This window comes from Passer montanus, unplaced genomic scaffold, assembly GCF_014805655.1.
Source record: "Passer montanus isolate IOZ18808 unplaced genomic scaffold, ASM1480565v1 scaffold61, whole genome shotgun sequence".
NCBI lineage: Eukaryota > Metazoa > Chordata > Aves > Passeriformes > Passeridae > Passer > Passer montanus.
In genome coordinates this window covers 1,654,317-1,675,476 of record NW_024371149.1, presented here as the reverse complement: position 1 = coordinate 1,675,476, position 21,160 = coordinate 1,654,317, and the positions used below count along the sequence as shown (strand labels likewise).

The 21,160-nt window shown below is 36.2% G+C and overlaps 1 protein-coding gene across 42 annotated transcripts in view; it reads right to left on the bottom strand.

The window, feature by feature from the left end:
* The window catches only part of KCNMA1 (potassium calcium-activated channel subfamily M alpha 1), a 421,949-nt gene that overhangs the window by 178,605 nt on the left and 222,184 nt on the right, over positions 1-21,160 (bottom strand). For 13 of the 42 annotated variants that reach the window (XM_039727452.1, XM_039727454.1, XM_039727456.1 and 10 more), the window contains exon 4: positions 12,447-12,470. The exons of the other annotated variants lie outside the window; for them this stretch is intronic. In XM_039727452.1, coding sequence (XP_039583386.1) covers positions 12,447-12,470 — 24 coding nt within the window. The remainder of the gene's footprint in view (positions 1-12,446; positions 12,471-21,160) is intronic. 42 annotated transcript variants of the gene reach the window in all.

Below are 21,160 nucleotides of genomic sequence, written 5' to 3'. Positions count from 1 at the left end.
AAATTGTTTTTCAAAGGCTATTTGAAAATGCATTGAAGTTATAAGACATTTCTGTCAAGTTCAAATAAAATTGATTTACAAGAGCAGGCAGAAGGGAAGAGAAGCCAAATGTTAACATACAGGAGAGCAGACAATACTTCATATTTACAAACACAGTTTTAGCTACAAAAACAGTGGATGTAATTTGAGAACCCAACTGGATAATTTTCTGTATGGCACTAATGAGGACAAACGATTTTGTCAAAATAAGGAAGGCCACACACTGAGTCACAGGGCACCCTACCAACAGGAAGTACAGAGGAACAGAATCAACAGCCCTGCACCAGCCCTTAACTCCTGGTTAGGTTGCTGCAAAAGCTGGAGAAATTCACTGAAGCTAATGGAATTGCAGAAGCTTATAACTAGGATAGAGAGCAATTTTTAGTTAAGGTCAGCTAAGGTTGCAGCTAACAGCTCTACTTTTGTGTCATTGTCCTTCACAAAAACCTACAAGATCTGATAAATTACCTAATGCATAATACATCTTCATTTTTTTTTTGCAAAACACTTAGCACAATGGATGACAATTCTGATTTGTGACTTTTGTTCACCTAATACCAAGACTGCTGTTTCTGCTAGTCATATCCTTTAAACTTCCTTCATTTTAGAAAGCATCTCGCTCTTTCAATGTTCATTTCAAAGACAAACACAGCATCCTTTATTTTTATTGCAAATGATGATTTTGTCAGAAGGGCATGACACTGAAGAAATTATTAGTTTTTTTCACAGATGGATTACAAAAGATTTTAAACATACTAAATTAAACTTTCACTTTGGATTTTTTATTTTTCTTCTCACCAGCAGCTGACATCTGAGCTGGCAGAAAAATATGGCCACCAATGTTAATCATTGCATTATTCAGCCTGCTGCAGAAAGGAAGCCAGTTTGGAACTCATCTTTACACCAAGTTTCCCAAAACCAGAAGTGCTGTATGTATTTCTTAGCAGTGCACTAGGATCTCCAGGACCAGGAATAATACTAATGAAACTCCCTGGTTTATATTAAAATTACATGGCATATCCTGTGGGATTTCACCCCATAAGGGCAGCAAAGGTTTCACTTCTGAAAAAGATGACGGAGTATTAGAATGTTTTTATTCCCCTTCCATCTAAGCATGGTTTCATACATTTATACCGCAAAAAGACAGGAGAAACTATGATAAAATAAATGAAATAGCACCCTAGCAATGAGAGGAAAGATTTCATATAGCTAGATAAAAATTACAGTAATGATGCAATGGGTGTCTCCCCCTAAAACAATGGCAGGATCAATACTCCAACAACTGACATGCACATCTGGTAAAGGAGCCAGCTAGGGAAGGAACCCCATTAGAGATGTTTTTCTGAACAGAGAAGTACTGGTGACTGATGTGACAACAGGAGGCTGTCTTGGGCACAGCAATCACAAAATAATAGATTTTGAATTCTGAAGAAATAATGAGGGGGACCAGCAGGACTCCCAGAGGGCAGGCTTTGGCCTGTTTATGATGCTGGTTGAGAAAGACCCTTGGGATGCAGTCCTGAAGGGCAAAGGAGTCCAGGAAGGCTGGACACGATTCAAGATGGAAATTATAAACGCACTGAAGCAGGCCATCCCTGTGTGTCAGAAGATGAGCTGGCAGGGAAGACCATCAGCCTGGCTGAATAGAGAACTTTGGCTGGAATTCAGGAATAAAAGTGCATCATCTTTGGAAGAAGGGCCAGGCAACTCAGGAGGGCTTCAAGAATGTTGTGAGGTTATGCAAGGAGAAAACTAGAAGGGCCAAAGTCCAACTAGAATCAAATCTGGTTACTGGTATAAAAGGCAATAAAAAATGTTTCTAGAAATGTATTAGCAACAGAAGGTGGGCTAAGTAGAATCTCCATATTTTATTGGATGGGGGGAACACAATGACAAAGAATGAGGAGAAGTCTGGGGTACTTAATACCTGCTTTGCAGTCTTTAATAGTAAGAGCAGTTGTTCTCTGGGTATCCAGTGCCTTGAGCTGGAAGACAGGTGGGGAACAGAATGAAGGCCCATAATCCAAGGGGAAATGGTCAGTAAAATACTACACCATTTAGACACAAACTGAGAGGCCTGCATGGAATCCACCCAAAGATACTGAGGGAAGTGGCAGAAGTGCTCACCAAGCTACTTTCCATCATGTATCAGCAGATCTGGTTAACTGGAGAGGTCTCACAGGAAGCTAGGAAATATGACACCCACTTAAAAGAAGGATGAGAAAGAGGAATTATGCAACTACAAGCCTGTCATCCTGACCTTGGTGCTGGGAAAGGTAATGGGGCACAACATCTTGAGCCAGCACAGAGCACATGTAGGACACCACAGGATCAGGTCCAGCATGTTTGGCTTTATCAAAGGCAGTGCTGCTCGACCAATCTGATCTCCTTTTATGACAAGATGACTTGCTTGGTGGATGAGGAAAAGGCTGTGGAGGTTATCTAGACTTTAGTCAAGCTTTCTACACCATTTCCCATAGCATCCCACAGTCTCTCTACTGGCGAAACTGGCTGTTTATAGTTTGGACTAGATGGGTAAAAGACAAGCTGGATGGCTGAGCCCAAGGAGAGGAGCAAATATCTTGTTCAATCTGGTCAAAGGAATTGAGTGAGTCCTCAGTAAGCTCACAGATGACACCAAGTTGAGCAGGAGTGTTGACCTGCTAGAGGGTAGGAAGGCTCTGCAGAGGGATCTGAACAGGCTGGTTCCATGGGCTGAGGCCAATTGTATGAGGTTCAACAAGGCCACTTGGGTCACAACAACCCCATGCAGTGCTACAGGCTTGGAGAAGAGCAGCTGTGAAGTGCTCACTGGAAAAGGACCTGAAGCTGCTGATCAGCAGCCAGCTTAGCATGAGCTAGCCTGTGCCAAAGCGGCCAAGGAGGCCAAGGTCCAGAGGAAGGGGAAGGCTCTGGAGCACAGGGGGGCTGGGGCTGTTCAGCCTGGATAAAAGCAGGCTCAGCAAGGACCTTATCACTCTCTACCACTCCCTAGGGGCAGGCTGTAGCAAGGTGTGGGTTGACCTCTTCTCCCAAATATAAGTGACAGAACAAGAGGAAATGGCCTCAGGTTGGGCCAGGGGAAGGTTAGATTAGATGTTAGGGAACAATTTTTCACTGAAACATTGCCACGCATTGAAAGAGGCTGCCTAGGGAAGTGGTTGAGTCACTATCCTTGGAGGTATTTAAAAGATGCATAGTTGTGGCACTTAGAGACATGGTTTAGAGGAGAACTTAAAGGTCATTTCTAAAATAAATGATTCTATGATTCCCTAATATTTATAAGTACTTTGAAAGAGAATGTCTGATTATCTGTACAATTTTTACAACAAAACTAGTAGTTATTAAGCCCAGATGTACAGTTATAATAGGCATAAACTACTTCAATGAACAAGAGTGGTAACAAAATAACTCCACTTAATTTTACATATATGGGGCAAAACTTTGACAAGGTGTTCCCAGCATCCTTAAAACTTTGCTGCAATCAACACTGAAGCCAACACTGTGCATGACACTTTTACCATATGACGTACCACCTGTCATTTCAAATCAAAAGACTACTGCTGTTTAAGGAACTATTTTTGTCACCAGTTTACATCATGTATTTATTATTCTTGTTTATTTCTGGTTGACTTAAAATGATTCTAATGCATCAAAATGTTTCTACTGGAATTATTCCTTGAATAGTCATAAAATGAGTGGGAGAGAGCAAAAGATGCTTTTTAATGTTTTCTGAAATTGTTTCTGTGAGTATATTAATATGAAAGTTCCCACAGAAGCCTTCATATATTTCCAGGATTTTTGAAATTGCAACAGAGTTGAAAATAACTTGAGTGGGTTTTACTGTATCATTTCACCTCTTGATAGGAGCTGTAAAGCCCATTGCAAACTTCAGATCAAAGCCTTAGTATGAACTAACAACCTCTGTCCCAGTGCAGTCACTGCCACTATGACCACACACAATAAGGAGAAGGAGTTCCACACTCAGACTTTCAACTAGCTTTGCAATCACAGTGACAGCTGTCTGGACAATTTTACATTAAATGTTCCCCACAATAATGGGAAAGCTTTTGTACACCCAATTCAGCACTTAAAATAACAATATAGTATGCAATTTACAGTTCTTCCTAGGTAAGGAAGTGGACTCTTGTATTTTTGGCACATCGTGTCAGTCTGCTCCTAATGTTTTTTTACCTTTTTTTTTCTCTTCCTTTTAAGGACAAGGCATGCAAAGACTAAGATAGATGCCAATTCTTACCTATGTATATTTTTTTAAGGGAAAATGTTAATTTGAAGACATATTAATCTAGTCGCATTTTGTCAAGTGTTTTGAAGATAAGTATATAAAATTTCATAAGCCTCCACAGAAGAAATTACTTCTACTGTAACTTCAAGAAAGTATTAATGTTAATATCTTACTACAGGTGCTACAACTTCAGAACTTTAGGAAGATATCGAAAATTTTACAAAGTCAGAGAATTTTCCTAATTTACAATTGTAAGTTTCACAAATCTGCTTTCTGAATGGTGGAGGAAAAGGCAAATTCATTACAGAAATAAGATAAAATATTTTTTATATTTTTATATTTTTAAAATATCAATAAAATAAAATATAAAATTTAAAGTAGTGACCATATGAAAAATCAGGAAGTTTTTATTTCCTGCATTCAGGACAGTTTTTAGACTGCACAACAGTACATTATATGAAAAACCAGTAAAATGTGCACTTTCCAATGCCCATTGAGGAGAGTAAAGGAGGAATGTCCATTGAGGAGAGTAAATTTTAAAATGAAATTATAGCTATGTACAGAAATACCAGCTGATGCTGCTAAAACATAAATAACAGAAATAAATAAATAAGAGAAACCACTCAATATTTAGAAGTTAATTACATCATTTGAAGACATTTCACTTACTGCACTTTCCAATTGTGTTTCAATGCAATTAATGTCTATCAATTTGGGCATGTAAATTTTCTTTCTATATGAAACTGCTTAAAGTGGTGAGGTTTTTCAAAATTCTTTTGTTTTACTGGAAGCTCCTCTTTAATATTGAATTCCCTCAAATTTGCTTCTAGAGCAAACCAAATTTTATGAAGTATAGAGTAAAAAAAAAATTGGCACAAATTTGATATAGGATTGTCTGTTTATACTCCTTTAATGCATATTTTGAACAGTACAGCAAAAAAGAAAATTAAGATGCTTATGGTTAGGCTTTTAAACTCTGTTTCAGTGATGTAGTACTAAAGTAAAACTATAGAAAAGCCACATGTATCATTTAGTAAAAGCAACTTTCATTCAAGGGAGAAGAGTTTACTCCTTTATGGTTTAGTCACACAGCCCAGAAGGGAATAAGCAGTTAAAACCTTCTTTACTGAAACAGGCACGAACAAATAGCAAAACAACACAGATGCCTATCAAATATATACCTCGGGGAACAAATATCATAATTAAAACAAATCATCAAGACTAAATTAGAATCAAAGATGTCAAAAATCTTAAAAGGGACAGAGAGCATAACATACTTTTTCTCTCTTCAAGTGGCTTCCTCACTTATTAACCCTGTGAATTCCACAGTAAGAAAAACATTATTTTCTTACAGTATCTGTATTCCTCTCCTAAACTTAAGATGCTTGCTAAATGCATCTCAGTTTAGAAAGCCCTTCTTTGAGTCATAGCACCAATAAAGCTTTTGGCCACGTGTATCCTCTAAATTACCTCACTCTCCCTTGATATGACGTGGTGCACCACTGGGGAGCTTTTGCTGCCACACTTTCAGTTAGTGCTGCTGGAAGTGCAGGCAGAGTTAAGTTGGTTTCCTTCCCAAGGAGGAAGGACAGCCAGCTGGATCACCAGGACAAGGCACTGGCGAAGGCAAAGTGAAGACTCACTTGGCCTGTAGGAGAAGTGCCACGTAATCTGCTGCCACAGCCCTAAGACCTGGGTCCATAAAACTCAGTGTGATCGTGGCATCACTGCTTAGAGATATTTTTCTGGAGCTAGTGATTGAGGGAGGAGCAATCCCTTTCTCACAGAATTTTGTAGACAGTTATGGCCTGATAACTGAGGATGATGTAATTATTTCTTGTGTCTTCTTATATTATTTACATTTAAATCCTCTTTGAACACTCAACCTCCTACATCTAAATTCTTAGCTGTTTCTCCTATACACAGAGAGAGTGAGTGAACTTTCTGCTCTCCAGGTGTTTCACTGTCAAATCCCTGAGTACTTTGCCAAGTACTTTTCTTTTAATTCTCAATTCTGACTCTCCTTTGCTTAATGAATTAAACCATATTTGTCTTTCCACTCACAAAATCCCCTCAACTTCAGCATGTGAAGAATTTATTTTGGATTACTCTGTTTTACTATCTTTGTTTCCATCTCCATTTCTGCAGTCTACACATGGAGTGGCCTCCCTTCTTCACTTTGATATGCACCTCTCACATTCCTTCTGAAAATACTTTGATGACCTTAGGCTCATACACACTGAGCTGTCTTTGAACTACATCAATAATCAGAATCCTCTTTGGTCAATTTTTAAATAAGTAAAATATAAATCTGATTAAAATAAAACTGCCGAATAATGTGAAATAAAGCTATCTTCTAAGATTTCTTGCACTGTGTTAAACCTATACTTTATAACTTGCAAGTACTCCGCTTTTCAGAAAAAGAAGAAAAAAAAAGAAAAAAAACCCCAACCCCCCCCCAAAAACAAACAAACAAACAAACAAACAACAAAAAAACCCACCAAAGAAGACTTTAAACGTCTGTCCTTACTTCCCTTTTCTAATTTCTATTACAACATTTTCTACTATTCTTGAAAGCCTGATAGATCACAAGCTGGCATTAGAATATCACCCTTCTATTTCTAACCTAATTAAACAAATGCATCATGACTCATCTGTTCTGCAAATGCTTTCTACAACTAAGTCCTTCTATGCAATCTCCCTAATACCTTGGGAGGGAACCTTGGCAAGCTCTCAGACTAATTTGGGGCAAAATGAACAGGTTTCCCTATTCTCCTTCCAAAAAAATTCTGATATCAGAAGTTAAAAAACAGCAAAACCAGATCAATAAGTATTAAATTAGCACAACTATGTCTTTTAGTAAACATTTTTCTCAGAATCAGAGATTTTTTTTCTTTTTATCCTTTCCCTTCTCTGCATCATGTGATAAAGAATGGGGCTTAAGAGTTTATGCTGTTCTTATTTTCTCCTTTGACTGAAATTTATTTAAAATTTAAACATACATTTAAATGCTGTGACTTGGCAGTTTTTAACGCAAAATTAAATCCTTTTAGAAATTAAGACAGATATGGATTTCCAGTGTGAAAGAAAAAGAAGTTCCTAATTTTAACTTCTATCACATTCACATACAAAATTAGGAGGCAAATTTAGTTGGTACAGCTGCAGAACAAAGGTCTGCATTCCTGATGCCCATCTAATGTTACCAAATTTACAGAGTTAATTGCAATTGGCAACACACCAAGTGACAGTCAAGTAACATTGACAATAATTATTTTACCTAAATTATCTAATAAAATTTTGTAAAATTTAGCATAATGCTGTCAGTTTCAATCTCTCTCTCTCAAGTTTTCCATTAATTTGAAGCATATCATGCTTCTTCACAGACTCCCAGTAAATTATAAGCCAATGTTCTACAGCACTCAAGCAAAATCACATTGGGCTGAACTAATTTCCTCAGCCCAAACACAAAATTATGTACAATAACAAAAGACTTTTGCTTATAATTTTATATTGAATTATTGGGATATACAGAAAAAATGCGTTAAAATTGCTCACTCTGAAAACAACATAATTTCCTCAGGATGCATGTCTATTCACTACTCTCTGCATCAGGTGTCTTTTCTAATTTTTTAAACAGAAGTCAAAGGAATGTCCCTAAGAACAGCAAAACATCCAGGATCTCAGTGTTATAACAGGCTGAAGTGAATGGCCTAAAATCCTTCTCCATAACTTCTGACTTCTTTCAGTAGCATATAAATACAGAGCAGGTGCTTTCCTGCAAAATACACCAGTAAGATTTTCATCCTAAAATAACTTCATTTGAAAACATTTGCTGAGAACCTCATAGATAAGTACAAAGAGCTTATTGTTTTATTTTGCATTACAGTCCTTAATTGTTCATCATGAGCTAAGAACACTGGCAACTAAAAATAGCATGACATTACCTTGACAAAACAATCTCCCTGATGACAAATCAATTCTAGGAAAAGGACAGCACAACAATGACTGGGACCACATTTTTAATTAAATAAAAAGGATTTCATTTTAATAAAAAGGATTTTGTGTGAGACTACTAACATCCCAAAGAGAAAAATATGAGTATACAGTTTCAACTAACTTTACTTTTTTTGGACAAATTTTAATAAGCCACTTCACTTTTATCTCATATACTGATTGCATTATGAAATGCAGTTCAACCAAATCCTATCTCATTTACTAAAGCTGACAATCTTGTCTTCATAATGATATCATTCTATCACTTCTTGTCACATTGTTACCTAATTATTTTTATCAAAGTCTATCTGGAAGCAGTAAGTTGTAGCTGCTTACCCCAGAAAAGAAAAAAAAATTGGTGACATGAAAATGCTAGCAAGTCATATGAATATTACTCCTCTTTCCATGTTGACATTGAACTAAGAAATGGAAATTAATAAAGTTAGTGAGAAGTGTATCAGCAGCATAAAACCTTTTCATTTATAACACACAAACACTGGAGTAGATTCTTTGGAGAGATTTAGAATTTAATTTTAAAATTCAGAGTTTTTAAAACAGTAAATACTTTTCAGCCTGGCTTATATGGACCACTTACAGTCCTTGCATTTGCACGAATCAATAGAATAATCTATATATCAGATATTCCTAAAATTTCCTCCTTTTTTATGAGAGGGCCTACAAACCACTGAACTCTTAGATAAGTGTCAGTTTGAATATATCTATAGCTACTCTTACCTTGCAGCAAGAATGAATTCCTGAGATTCCTTGCTCTATTCCTGAGATTCCTTGCTCTATTTGTTTGCAGCTGCCATCTCTTAAAACTCCAACAGCCCACCATCATCATGCATTTCCAGCTCCAACTACTCCTCCATCTCAGTGCCTTAGATTATTCTCTTGATACTGTCATCAAACTTTTAAAATTCTCCTTCATCTGACTGAATTATTTGAAAAAATACACACAATGAAAAAAATTAGAATGTTCTCCATCTATCCTCTTTGATTAGAAATTAATATTTTTCCTTTTGTATATTAGCAGAGAACACAGCTCTAATTTTCTGTTTGATATTCATAACTGATTCCTACAAATTATTTTGAATGTACTTTCCATACATTTCTTGCTAGCTTACATACTGTAACTTAAAAAAAAGTAAGGTCGTCCTATTAAATTTAGTCTTATTTCAAACATTCTAACTGAAAATGACCAGATAAATTGGAGTGTAAAATACAGTTCATTCATCTGTCATTTCTAGAATTCCCTCCTATGATATTGTGATGAAAACTATGTGGCTACTCTCTAGTTTTACTGAGTAGAAATAAACTTCAGCCTAAGGTATCTTATTTGGCTTTAACAACAGTGAATAATGTAAATGAGCAATGGAAGTCAGAAATATAGCAAAGTAGTAGAAAATTGACATTACATTACTGGATCAGCTTCCTTGGTCAGGCTATCTAATAGCATGATCCAAACCTATTAGCAACCCTAGAAAACCTAGGCACATTGTGTTAGTAGTAATTCTAAAGCAGTTCTAATACACAGTTACACCAGGCAGGATATTTATTTCCTATGTCAAATGAAGGCATAGCATGAATCATGTATATTCCTTCCAAAAATCTACACAAAATTAGAAGATATTTTAGTTCCAAATACATTTTCATAATTTCAGAACCTCCCTCTTGTTCCTCTTGAGGACCTCTTAGCCTTACCTACCCCATCAGTATAAAGGTTCTTTAAGGCACCTTGCTCAATTAACACCTAAGGTCCATTTAGGGTACCTCAGGTCATGCAGCTCAGCTGCTCCCCTTCCAAACTCTGAGATGTGTAGTATATCCTTGCAACCTGCCACCAGGAAGGCTGTATCTGTGTACTTGTTACACTTTACTAGCAATACTGAACAGGTGACTTGAAGTAAAAAACCTTTCAACTACCAAGAATAACCATTTACAATCTTTGATTATACCCTGAGCATCACAGTTGAGCTGTTTAAACTCCTCTGCCTTGAACCAGCTCTGGGCACAATCAAGGGCCACATTCACTCCTAGCATACATTAACAGTTATGACAATCCCTTCCACCAGTTTCCTTTTTTTTTTTTTTAACAGACCCCTGAAGAGTCTTAATTGCATGTACCTTTAATGAGTGAACATTACACAGTTCCTCTACCTATAAACTCCACTGCTGTGGTTTAATTTCCACATCTACATAACTGCAACCTAGTAAATTTGCCTTAGAAAAGCTTGTGTCACAGCTGTTGCAGCTGTGAGACCTGATTATTTACCACCACTGGCTTAAGTACAATCACCATATTGTTAAGGCAAAATGCTGACTCTATGAAAGACTCACTGAACAACCACATTTACTTCACATAATAATAGAAGTTTAGACAAAGAAGAAATTAAGAAAATACTTTAACTTTGCAGAAAAAATTAGCCTGAAGCCTGAGTGACAGTCTCACCCAGTGGATTTTTAAATGGGAAAGGCAAGGCTGCTTTTAGGCAGATTGATGACAGTATGCCTTTCTTTTATAGCAGTAACTTTATCTCCATCACCAAATGGAATAAGAAACTGCCTACAGCTGTAGCAGTTGCCAAATCAATTATTCGAATCCTGATATAAAAGTACTTTACATCAATATAAGAAGAGGATTATAGTAGAGTTAAAAATTAATATATAGTGGCCTTTTTTTCCTAACACCCTTCAAAATGGTTGTAACATCCATCACCTTTGTATCCTGGCGGCTGTGCATGAGAGAATGGGTGTGTACCTGAACTTACACACTGAGCTACTGGAAAGTCAAAAGGACTGGTATAATAATCTCATGTGTACTGAGAGCAGAAATAATTTCATGTTACTTTATAGACCTATGTCTGACTTGGTTTAGAGTACTAACAGAATTTTTCTTCATTGTAAAGGGGGAAAAAAGGTAACCGCCATTATATGGACTCTAAGAATAATATAAGAAAATTAAATCCTAGGTAATCCTGAATAACACACATTCTTAGGGAAGCATAGCATCAGCATGACAACAGTTGTAGAAATTACTTCCCTTTTGTACTACATTGAATATATTGTATGTTTTCATTAAGTTACCTGCCTAAACGTACACACTAAGAGCACATTTTCACTTTATATATACCAGTTTTCTATGACCATTTTTCAAATATCATAACATTCTATATTATAGGACCTCAGAGTTAAATTTATAAACCAATAGTACATAGTCATCAAGATGAATATTAATTTGAAATCTGTGCATTAATTCTGACACCAAAGAGTGCACAAATTGTAACTTCCAAGCATTCACTAAACATTTGCACTGATCAACAGCACTAGTAAAATTGTGTTTAGATACAATGTTTCAAGTCTTCCAGACTTCCCAGACTTCTGTTTCATCATTCTATCAGGAAAAAATAGGATTAGAATTCAATCACATCTTATACCGTGTTGATGAAGGTTCATTTGAATAGATTTAAGAACATATGAATAACAGGTTGGTTAGAATTGTCACAATGTCATTTGTAAAGGAAATTTCAAGCAACTCTTCATATGGAATGTCACCATGTGTTTTGTAAATCAATAAATTTTACATTATTTTGCAGGTTATTTATCATTTAAAAACCCAAAAACCCGTTGGAGTTAAAGTGCTTCCTAAATTCTGGATTCCAATAAATGATTATTTACAATCTTACCTCTTTTCACTGTCACCTGCTACTAAGTTGACAGCAGGGAAAGGTTTGTCTTTCTGATACTACTGGCACCACTCAGCCCTTCACAACAGGGTAGTCAGTACATCCTTTCCTCCTCACATCTTGACCACACAAAATTGTTCCTCTAGTCAATAAACTATTGTAATATGCTGGAAATTTTAAATACATAGACCTGATATTATATCCTATTCATTCTATAATAGCTTAACTAAAGTTAGTGATAAGCATAATTTACTTTTGCCCAAACTTTCTAATGTTATGGTTTTGTCTTTGTTTTTAATTCCATTTCATGCACTTAATGCTCTAGACTGCATTCAGTGTATACATCATTATGTAAGCACATTGGCATGCACAGGCAATACAAGAATAGATTATAATTAATCCCATAGACAACCAAAAAAGGTGAAGTTGCATCATGCAATGAAACCAGCTTGGCCTGGGCTGCCATGCAGAAAAAAACCTACATCAATGAGTCTGCTGTACGGCTCCTAGGTAAGAGTTGATATGAAAGAGGTGAGTTATTTCAGCAATGAAGTCACAGGCTGAGAATGTTTATACTACTGTCAACAAAATACTGTACATAGCACCAGTATTACTCGGGGATGGGGGAGAAGATGCTTGGAAAGGAGGACAAAAAGGATGAGAAAGAAGAAGAGGGAGGAATAATTATAAATTACAGTAACCAGTCTGAAATCCAATTGTTTTTTTTAAATAAGCATTTTGTTATTTCATTCAAAATAATTTCACTTGAGCTTTCAAAGCAAACCTGAATTTTCAGTGTATTTTGAAGAAAAAAAGATGAAATAATGAGATACAGAGTAACTTCAAAATGTCCAACATGTTCAGTAAATGATGAATAACTAAAGATCATAAACACATAGATATGCAGAGGTGAATTTTTCAATGCAGTGCACAGGATCCAAAAAACACAAGCTTCACTGATTTGAATGCATAATCAACCAAACTAAATGAATATGGACAGTATAAAGGATGCATTGATGTGGGTGATTTATTTGGTCACCTTTTGCTGCTTCTCTAGTAAAAGATATCCCTGGTGAATAACGCAGTGTTTTTTCAGAAGTTCTGTAGAATTGCCTTTACCTTACTCACCTTCACAGCTGCACTGAACATAACAACATGACTGGAATTACCTAGCCTGTTCTAAATCAGGTACCTTGGGCACAGTACTGCATAGCCTGATTCCAGAGAGTTCAGAAAGACCTAATTGAGCAGGTAATTTATTTTATAGCAGCATTCATTTGAGGTGCTACCCTGTGATGATAAATGTAGGACTTTATAACATTGTAGCATATTATTGTGTGTTCCATTACAAAAGGATTTTTTCCATGTTTATCAATAGGCATATTGTTTTCAGCAATTTTTCTTAATTACCCTTAAATGTATATTATCATTCTATTTTTAGCACAGTTCCTAAATATATAAACTACTTATGCAGGGTAGAAATTCACACAACATCAAAAAATAGCTTTAACAAGAAAACTAAATTTCACTTATTGTATAAGGTTTTTAATAGAATCTATTGTTCCATTTTCAGTACAAGGTAGAAATTCACACAACATCAAAAAATAGCTTTGACAAGAAAACTAAATTTCACTTATTGTACAAGATTTTTAATAGAATCTATTGTTCCATTTTTACTTTTGGTATCTTTGTTTTTATATACTAGTAACATTGTGAAATATCAATTTTTAGTTAGTAAATTGTCACAGAAATTTAGATCAAAATAAAATAAATAATTGACAGTAGAAGTAATTTTCTGGCCTCTTGTAATGTCTTAGAGTATTTGCAGAGAAATTGGTCAACATATTTGGAATTTGACAGGTAAAAAAAATTTCTAAATTGTTCATTCCAGATATAAAACCTCCAACTGTACTACTCTTATAATAAGAAAGTGAAAGTTACATTCTTTTTCCAGACAAACACTTCTAACCTTTTCAAAGGAACAGAACTTGCAGTCAAGACTCGTACCACTTTTGGCCACTGTGTGATATTTAACAAGGCTAGCAGAATCTTTCATTAATTGCATATTAAACATGTGAATATTTTCTTGGGTGTACAGATATGCACTTACAAATGGCTGCAGAGTGCATGCAAATGTTATTGCCTGAGAAGAAGGTTACTTAGTCAAGAGCAATTAAGGCACTGCTTTAATGAAAAGCCAGAAACCCAGTAAACTGTTTAAGGCAAGCAGATGAGGAGCCCAAAAATTTTGGAACTCACAGACTTCCAAAGTGTACCATTCAAACAGTGACTGTACAGTCAGTGATCAGAATTCTGGCATACACAGTATGGACTATAACATACATGTATGTATCACTGCACAAATGGTACATACTATATATGTACACTTTCCCATTGTTGTGGAAATAGATGAATCTTACTCTTACTTGAAAAGCATTGACTCAGCAAAAGATTAAAAGCTGACCTTAAATTTATTCTTAATAAAATCAATACACTAGTAATCTTTCATTTAGTTATGATAGAGAATTCCTTGAGATTCACAGAGAACACAAAGCTGGTCTGAGTTCTACAATATCATCTCTATGAACATGACCATAACATAGTAAACACAAAAGAAGAATCATCATATCCTTGGTACCTGCTACTAATGCAGCAAAGCATGATAGAAGCTGCAAATGTAAGGAACTCCAATGATCAGGTTACAATACAGTTTACCATACATTTACTCAACAGTTTATTGTCCTACAAGCAGTGATTTTTTTGCTATAAAACCAGCTCATTTGGAAATTCAGCTATTAGGTTTAAGAAGAGATTGAGTCATCTGTTTTCTGATTGTAGCTAGGAACCAACCTCATGTTAGAAAGGTTTCCCTGCTTCAGCTGGAGAGAAGCTATCAAACTCATTTATTTCCTAACAATCTAAAATAGCAGGAATTTCTCTCTTTTTGTTGTAGCCAAAAGCCATAACAAACTTTACATAGTTCATACAAGTCTGTTGCAAATTATAAAACCCAATCATTATGAAGGGTACTGTACTATGTAAAATAAATGACCAGAATTATCAAATGTAACTAAATTTCTGGGATATTTAGCCCTGGAGTCAATTCCTTCCAAACCCTGAACATAAAACTCCTTTTGATAAACCAATTACTGGGAAGGTTTAGTTTGACAAAACAGAGGATCCAATTCCTAGTTCTAGTTTTCTGTTTTGAAGACTTGGTTTTACTTAACCAGGTAAGTGAGTTAATAAGACTTATGAACTATCTGACTGAAGACAGACATTAGCACATTCCTGGAACAACAGGGAGACTGGATTCACATCCATTAGCTGGTGGTGATTTGAACAAGTACACTGCCACTGCATTTTAGCTACAAAACCAAATGCATTGAAGTTTCAGATTTTCCCTAGGCAGCAAAGCTTATTCAACTCCCATCAGACATTCATGTTTATGACAGAAAGCTGGTTTAGAGAAAAAGCTTTCTTTCCTATGAACTAAGAGTGCCTTGAGACAAGCCTTGAGATATCATGCTAAAAGAGTCCACAATGCATGTACTTAGTCATCCTTTCACATCAGGCTAGAACAACACCAGCCTATCCTGATTGCTGTAGCTGTTTATTTCACTTCTGTCTCCACCTCAAGCAAGCCCATTACTTTTTCTTTCCAAAATCCACTCACACCCCAGCCAGTTTCTCTCACATAATGAAAAAAAAAAAAAAAACTAAACAAAAACAAACCCTACTATATCCCTAATGCTCTAATTCTTCCTATGAACACCATTTAAGGACCACACAACAGTTTGCCCATGTCTGCCCAGGAATTTCTCTCTAATGTGATTCTGTACTTGCAACAGTTCCATTTAAGTGAATTAACACAACAAATATTACTAGCTGCTATGTTAAAGCACAGGCACAATTCTCTGGCACTGCAGAATGTGTGTTTGGGATGCACAACCACTGCACATGTGTTGATTTTATACTTTGTTAAATGTTACAGAAAAAAAACCAAAAACAATAAAAAGCACAAAAAACAGAAGATGAAAAGTTTTCCCAAAGTAAACATTGCAAAAGGGAATTTTAAAAATAAGTTAAAGCATTTCACATCCTCTGGAAGAACCATATCTACCCAAACACTTGGTGAGGGTAGAGTGCTGATATAACCAGGGGGCTTTGAGATACTAAAGGGAAAAGAAGGACACAGCAAGTGATATCAGAATCCAATGGCTGAACATCCAAACCTGGGTCTAGCCAAGGGCTTAGGGAAGCTCAGGAAAAAAGGTAAGAATTGCAAGCTATAATTTATTCACATTTAGTTTCTGCTAGAACATGGTTTAGTAGAATTCTTTTGCTCACTGAAAATACCATAAAGCCTGTTACTAAATACTCAAAACACCTTCAATTCCAAAGGGCTTGTCTATACAGAAACAAGAAGAAACTATGCTAAATACATTTGAGAACTAGGAAGAGTACTGTCCCAGGGCTTCTGGGAAAAGCAAGTGTGGATAATGCAGTAAGGACTGAAATGTAGACTTACTAATCTAGTCTGATGACGACTGTAAAGAACATGTTTCTATTCAATAACTGCTTATTACAGAAGCTCACTGCAATGACCATTAGCCAGTAAATGAACTGGGATGATGGATGATACATCAGGGTTGTGCTTCATGGAATAGTTGTATCTTTAAGTATCCTTTCTAATGTAAGATTAGATCACAGACTCCAAGGTACAAACCATGTATGACACAGTACTATTGATGAGCATGTTTGCATCCCCACCATCTTATCACTACTGAAGTCCTAGACACACTGGTCTGTGTGTAAAGCAAGCATCTTTGTGGAAACCTGTGTAGGTAGATCTGTCTTCTTTATGAGACTGCACAAAGATGTTTTTTAACAAAGCTGTCAAACTGACAGGTCAAACTTTGTTACTCACAGAACCATCAACCCATCAGTACTGTAAATCTTGATGCACACTGAACAAAAGTAACTAGACTGGCCGTAGAAATTCTTGGCAGGCTTCTCTCCATTCTTGCTGTTCAGATGAACACAGACTGCTAGACCAAATAGTCTGTAGTTCATTCAACCTCTTCCAGCAGCTTGCCAAGGCCTCAAGATGGGTTATATTTATCATACACAATGGCAGTAAGATATGAAATCTTCAGTATGAAATGTGCACCTGAAAGCTGAATCCAACTTCTACGCAGCTGCAAATTTCTCGGAAACATAACATCCAAAACAAAATCTGCTATTCATTTGATATTTCATGGTTCTGAATAAGACACTAGTATAGAAATTAATATGGAAACACCATTACCCACATTTACTCTTTTGTTCCTCTAAGGCATCTTAATGATGCAAAGGAACAGGTAAGGATAAAGTTCATCAAGAGGTAGCCTGCATTCATTGTGTAGTACTAAAAACATTGGAAAAATATGAGTAAAATGTATAAAACATGCTTTTATGTATTTTTTTATCATGAAGAGACTTTTTTGTCACTTTTTCTGTTAAGGTAAAAAGCTCTCATTACAGGTTAATACTCCTCCTTTATTCTCCCACCACCATCTAGATTTGTTACACATGTAACAACTTTAGCTGAAAATGAACTTGTGTCTAGGATGTCTCTCTTCACTTTGAATTCTTTTATGGACTGAAGGGACACAATTTTTCCAATGATTCATATACAGCAAATCACTCTAAGATTTATTTCATTCTAAGCTATATTATGTGACTTCTTGAAGGGAAAATGAGTGACAGGAAGCTGAAGGGAAAATTAGCCTGTAAAAAAATGTCCTGATAGTTTTAAGGCCTTTTTAAATATAATAAAACCCCAGAGACTGCTGAAACAAATATTAAGTCTTGTAACAACTGAACATTAAGATGCCCATTTTTAAAAAAAAATAAATAAATTGCCTTTGGTGATAGCATGAGGAAGTGTACTTGAAGTATCCTTGCAGATGGTTTAAACACTTCCTATGAAGTTTAAATTCCTTCCTCTGATATTTTCTCTGCCAGTTACAAATAGATAAGGCTGGCTGACCAAGCCCTGCAGAGGAACAAGTATAAAGCATACTTTATTCTTAGATGACTCTTCAATTTAACATGACTCTCATTTCTAAGAACAGACATGAAAGTGAACAAGAAGGTTGAGAAGAACTTACAATGAAGGCACTGAGGACACACCCAAATCCTACTGAACATTCATCACACATCCCCACATGCTTTGGTTCCTTTCCATCTCGTATGTTTCAGCCAACAAACTGACAAATTCCTAGCTGGAATACTAGCTTCATCTCTTCTGAATAAGCACCTAGCTGCGTATGAGCCACACAGAACTACTAGTTGTATTCAGATGGCAGCACAGACAGTGAGAAAATGAGCCAGTTCTGCTCTCTCTTCAGCAGAGGGCTGCTTTGCCCATCGTTCAAACCAAAATTCTGGAGAGTGCATGAGTTATCGAGTCAGAGGAGGCAGAAGATGAACCCAAGTAAAAAAGGGAACTACCACAGACCCCCTCCTACTTCCCACAATATTTTCAAGGAATTATGACAGTAGAGAATAGACTGGTTTCATAACTCTCTCTAAATGCAAGAGAAGCCAATTCCTTTCTCAGTTTTGTCACACAAGACCCTACTCAGCCTGCATCATGCTCTCCACAGCGACAGCGTGCTGCTGCAGGGGTAATACTGCCTTTGTTCCCTGCAGCAAAGCAACAACTATTTAGGAAGTGCAGAGGTACAGAGAGGGGACATGTCTCTATTAATAGTTCTGCCTGAGCCATGAATAAACTTCTCAATACTTGTCTTGTGAAACTGATATCCTGATGAACATACCAGGACAGTGGTACCAGCAGTTAGCATTTCCAAACTCCAGGTTCCCATCTGCTGTTTTCTTTTGGTTATGAGTTTATTTCTTCACCCAAATCAGTAGTTTGAAAGAGAAACAGAGCTTTATTTATTTTAATAAACCACCACTGAATACCTCTCCTCCTCTACTAAAATATCTTTTCAAGACTTTATTATGATTAGGCAAAAGATTTAAATAAACAGCTATGCACCTGCATGAAATCTTACAGCCACATGCCATGAAGTTAATCCTCAGAATATTAATTTGCTTAGCAGGCCTGCTGTCATGCTATGGTCTATTTCCATCGTGTGTTACCACATTTGATTGCATGGAAATGTCCACTTGGAACATTTTATTTCCATGCAACTGTTCCTTCATGAAAGGGTTTTTTTAAGTTCTACATATGCATTTGTATGTACCTCACAGACTTTGCTTTTGCATACTGTATCACCTACTTGGTATCCTCTGAGAATGCCAAAAAGTATATAACTCCCAAAGCTGCTTTTCAAGATGTTGAGAAAAAGCAATCTTCAGTGTAATGTCTGCCAATTTTTAGATCTGAAACTCAGAGAATGAAAAATCTGCCTTTAAATAAATGCTGTCACTCTGCCAAATATACCCAATTCTTCCCTCCCATTTCTGTTGTATTTTACCACTAGCCTGTAGCTTTCTGCTTGTGTACTAAAATTTTGGACTTAATTTTCTGTTCTGTTCTTCCTCTAGGCTTTCAGTTCTGGGGGTGAGGGGTGTTTTTTGTTTGTGCACAGAAAAGAGGAAGGCTCCAAATGTTCATCAGGGATCAGCCTTTGAGTGAGGCACATGTGATATTAGAGCAGTCTCCACAGACTTAGATCTCATGCAGGCAAGTAATTTATTTTCATTTACCTCCTGCCTGAGAGTTGATTTCACTGATTAATCTACACAGGCAGGTTCATTCCTGTCTCTCAAAACCCAATAATACTGTTAGTGACACTCCTAATCAATACAGAAGAATTCCAATTTACGTTTCAATGTTAGTCACACACAAAAATTCTTTCTCCATAAACCCAAGTTTTTTATATGTAGCAACAAGAGTCAGAAAACTCCTTTCTAGTGTATTAATCAAACTCAGCCACGTATCAGCCATTACTGAGCTTTAATGCAAATCTTCCAAAAGGCTGTCAGCATCCTGTTTGCTGTTGCACCACTGGCTGGCATCATGCTAGCCTAGCACCTTGGTTTCAATTTCCTGATTGATTATTTAGCTGACGAATATAGACTTGGCCTACAATGTGAAGTGTTTTGTGCTTGACAGCTCTATTGATTATGACAACTAAGAACGAATAATAAGAATAATCATCTCAACGATTCTTTTATTAGAGCTTGTCCCTCTCAATAGCAAACACCAATGAGACAAAATAATCCCTAGCAGTTGGTGCAGACTTTGCTTTGTGTTTTGTAAATTGTCCCCTAACTTTTCAACAAATATTTGAGAAAAATAAGATTTTTAAGGATAGATGGTAATGGTCGTCAACCAGCTTGACAAAATAAATAGAAGGGAATTTTGTCTGACTTCCATGATGACAGGAGGCATTCACTCCACCAACTTAATCCCACTAACCAAATCAGTGTGCAAATTTGCACAGGTAAGGCCAGGGGGTTTGGGCAGGAGGGGGAGCTGGAGGTGTAGAGGAGCCTTTTTCTGAACGAGATAATAATGAAGAAATTCCAGTGAATGGAAGTATAAAAATATACTTACATAACTCTATGTATCTGCAAAGAAAACCAGTCCATTAAATACATAAAGTCTTAAAGAAAAAAAATGTGTTTTACTAATTTCTCTGCCTTCTTCATAACTTCTGAAAGAATTTTTCAAGAGCAAGCAGAGTAAAGGAAGATACACTGAAAGCACCCTTGTTTATATATTATATCCAGTTGTCATGCTCTCAACTTTACAGATAGGTAAATTTACTGATTCTTAAAAAGTTCTTGTGAAAATCAGCTTCATAAATTGGGAAGGGAGTAAATATATATAATGCTCTGTGAGATCACAATACATATATCTGGCATTCAATATAAGCACCATACACAATATTTTTATAATTTAAGTATTCTTCCCTTGAAGGCTTCATAACAGCTACAGGGCAGGTCTAACATTTAAGTGTTGAGAGGGGCTCAACCAAGTTAAACATTATAATTTTTCTAAACAGTATAAATGTGTTTCAATGTCATTTATGGTAGCAATTAAAAATTTTGTTGGTTAACACATATATGTGGAGAAAGACACTTTTGATCAATCTGCTGGCAAATTTGTTCATATTTCCACCTCACAACATGACTCCTACCCCTCCCAAAATATTGTGAGACTATTGTTTCA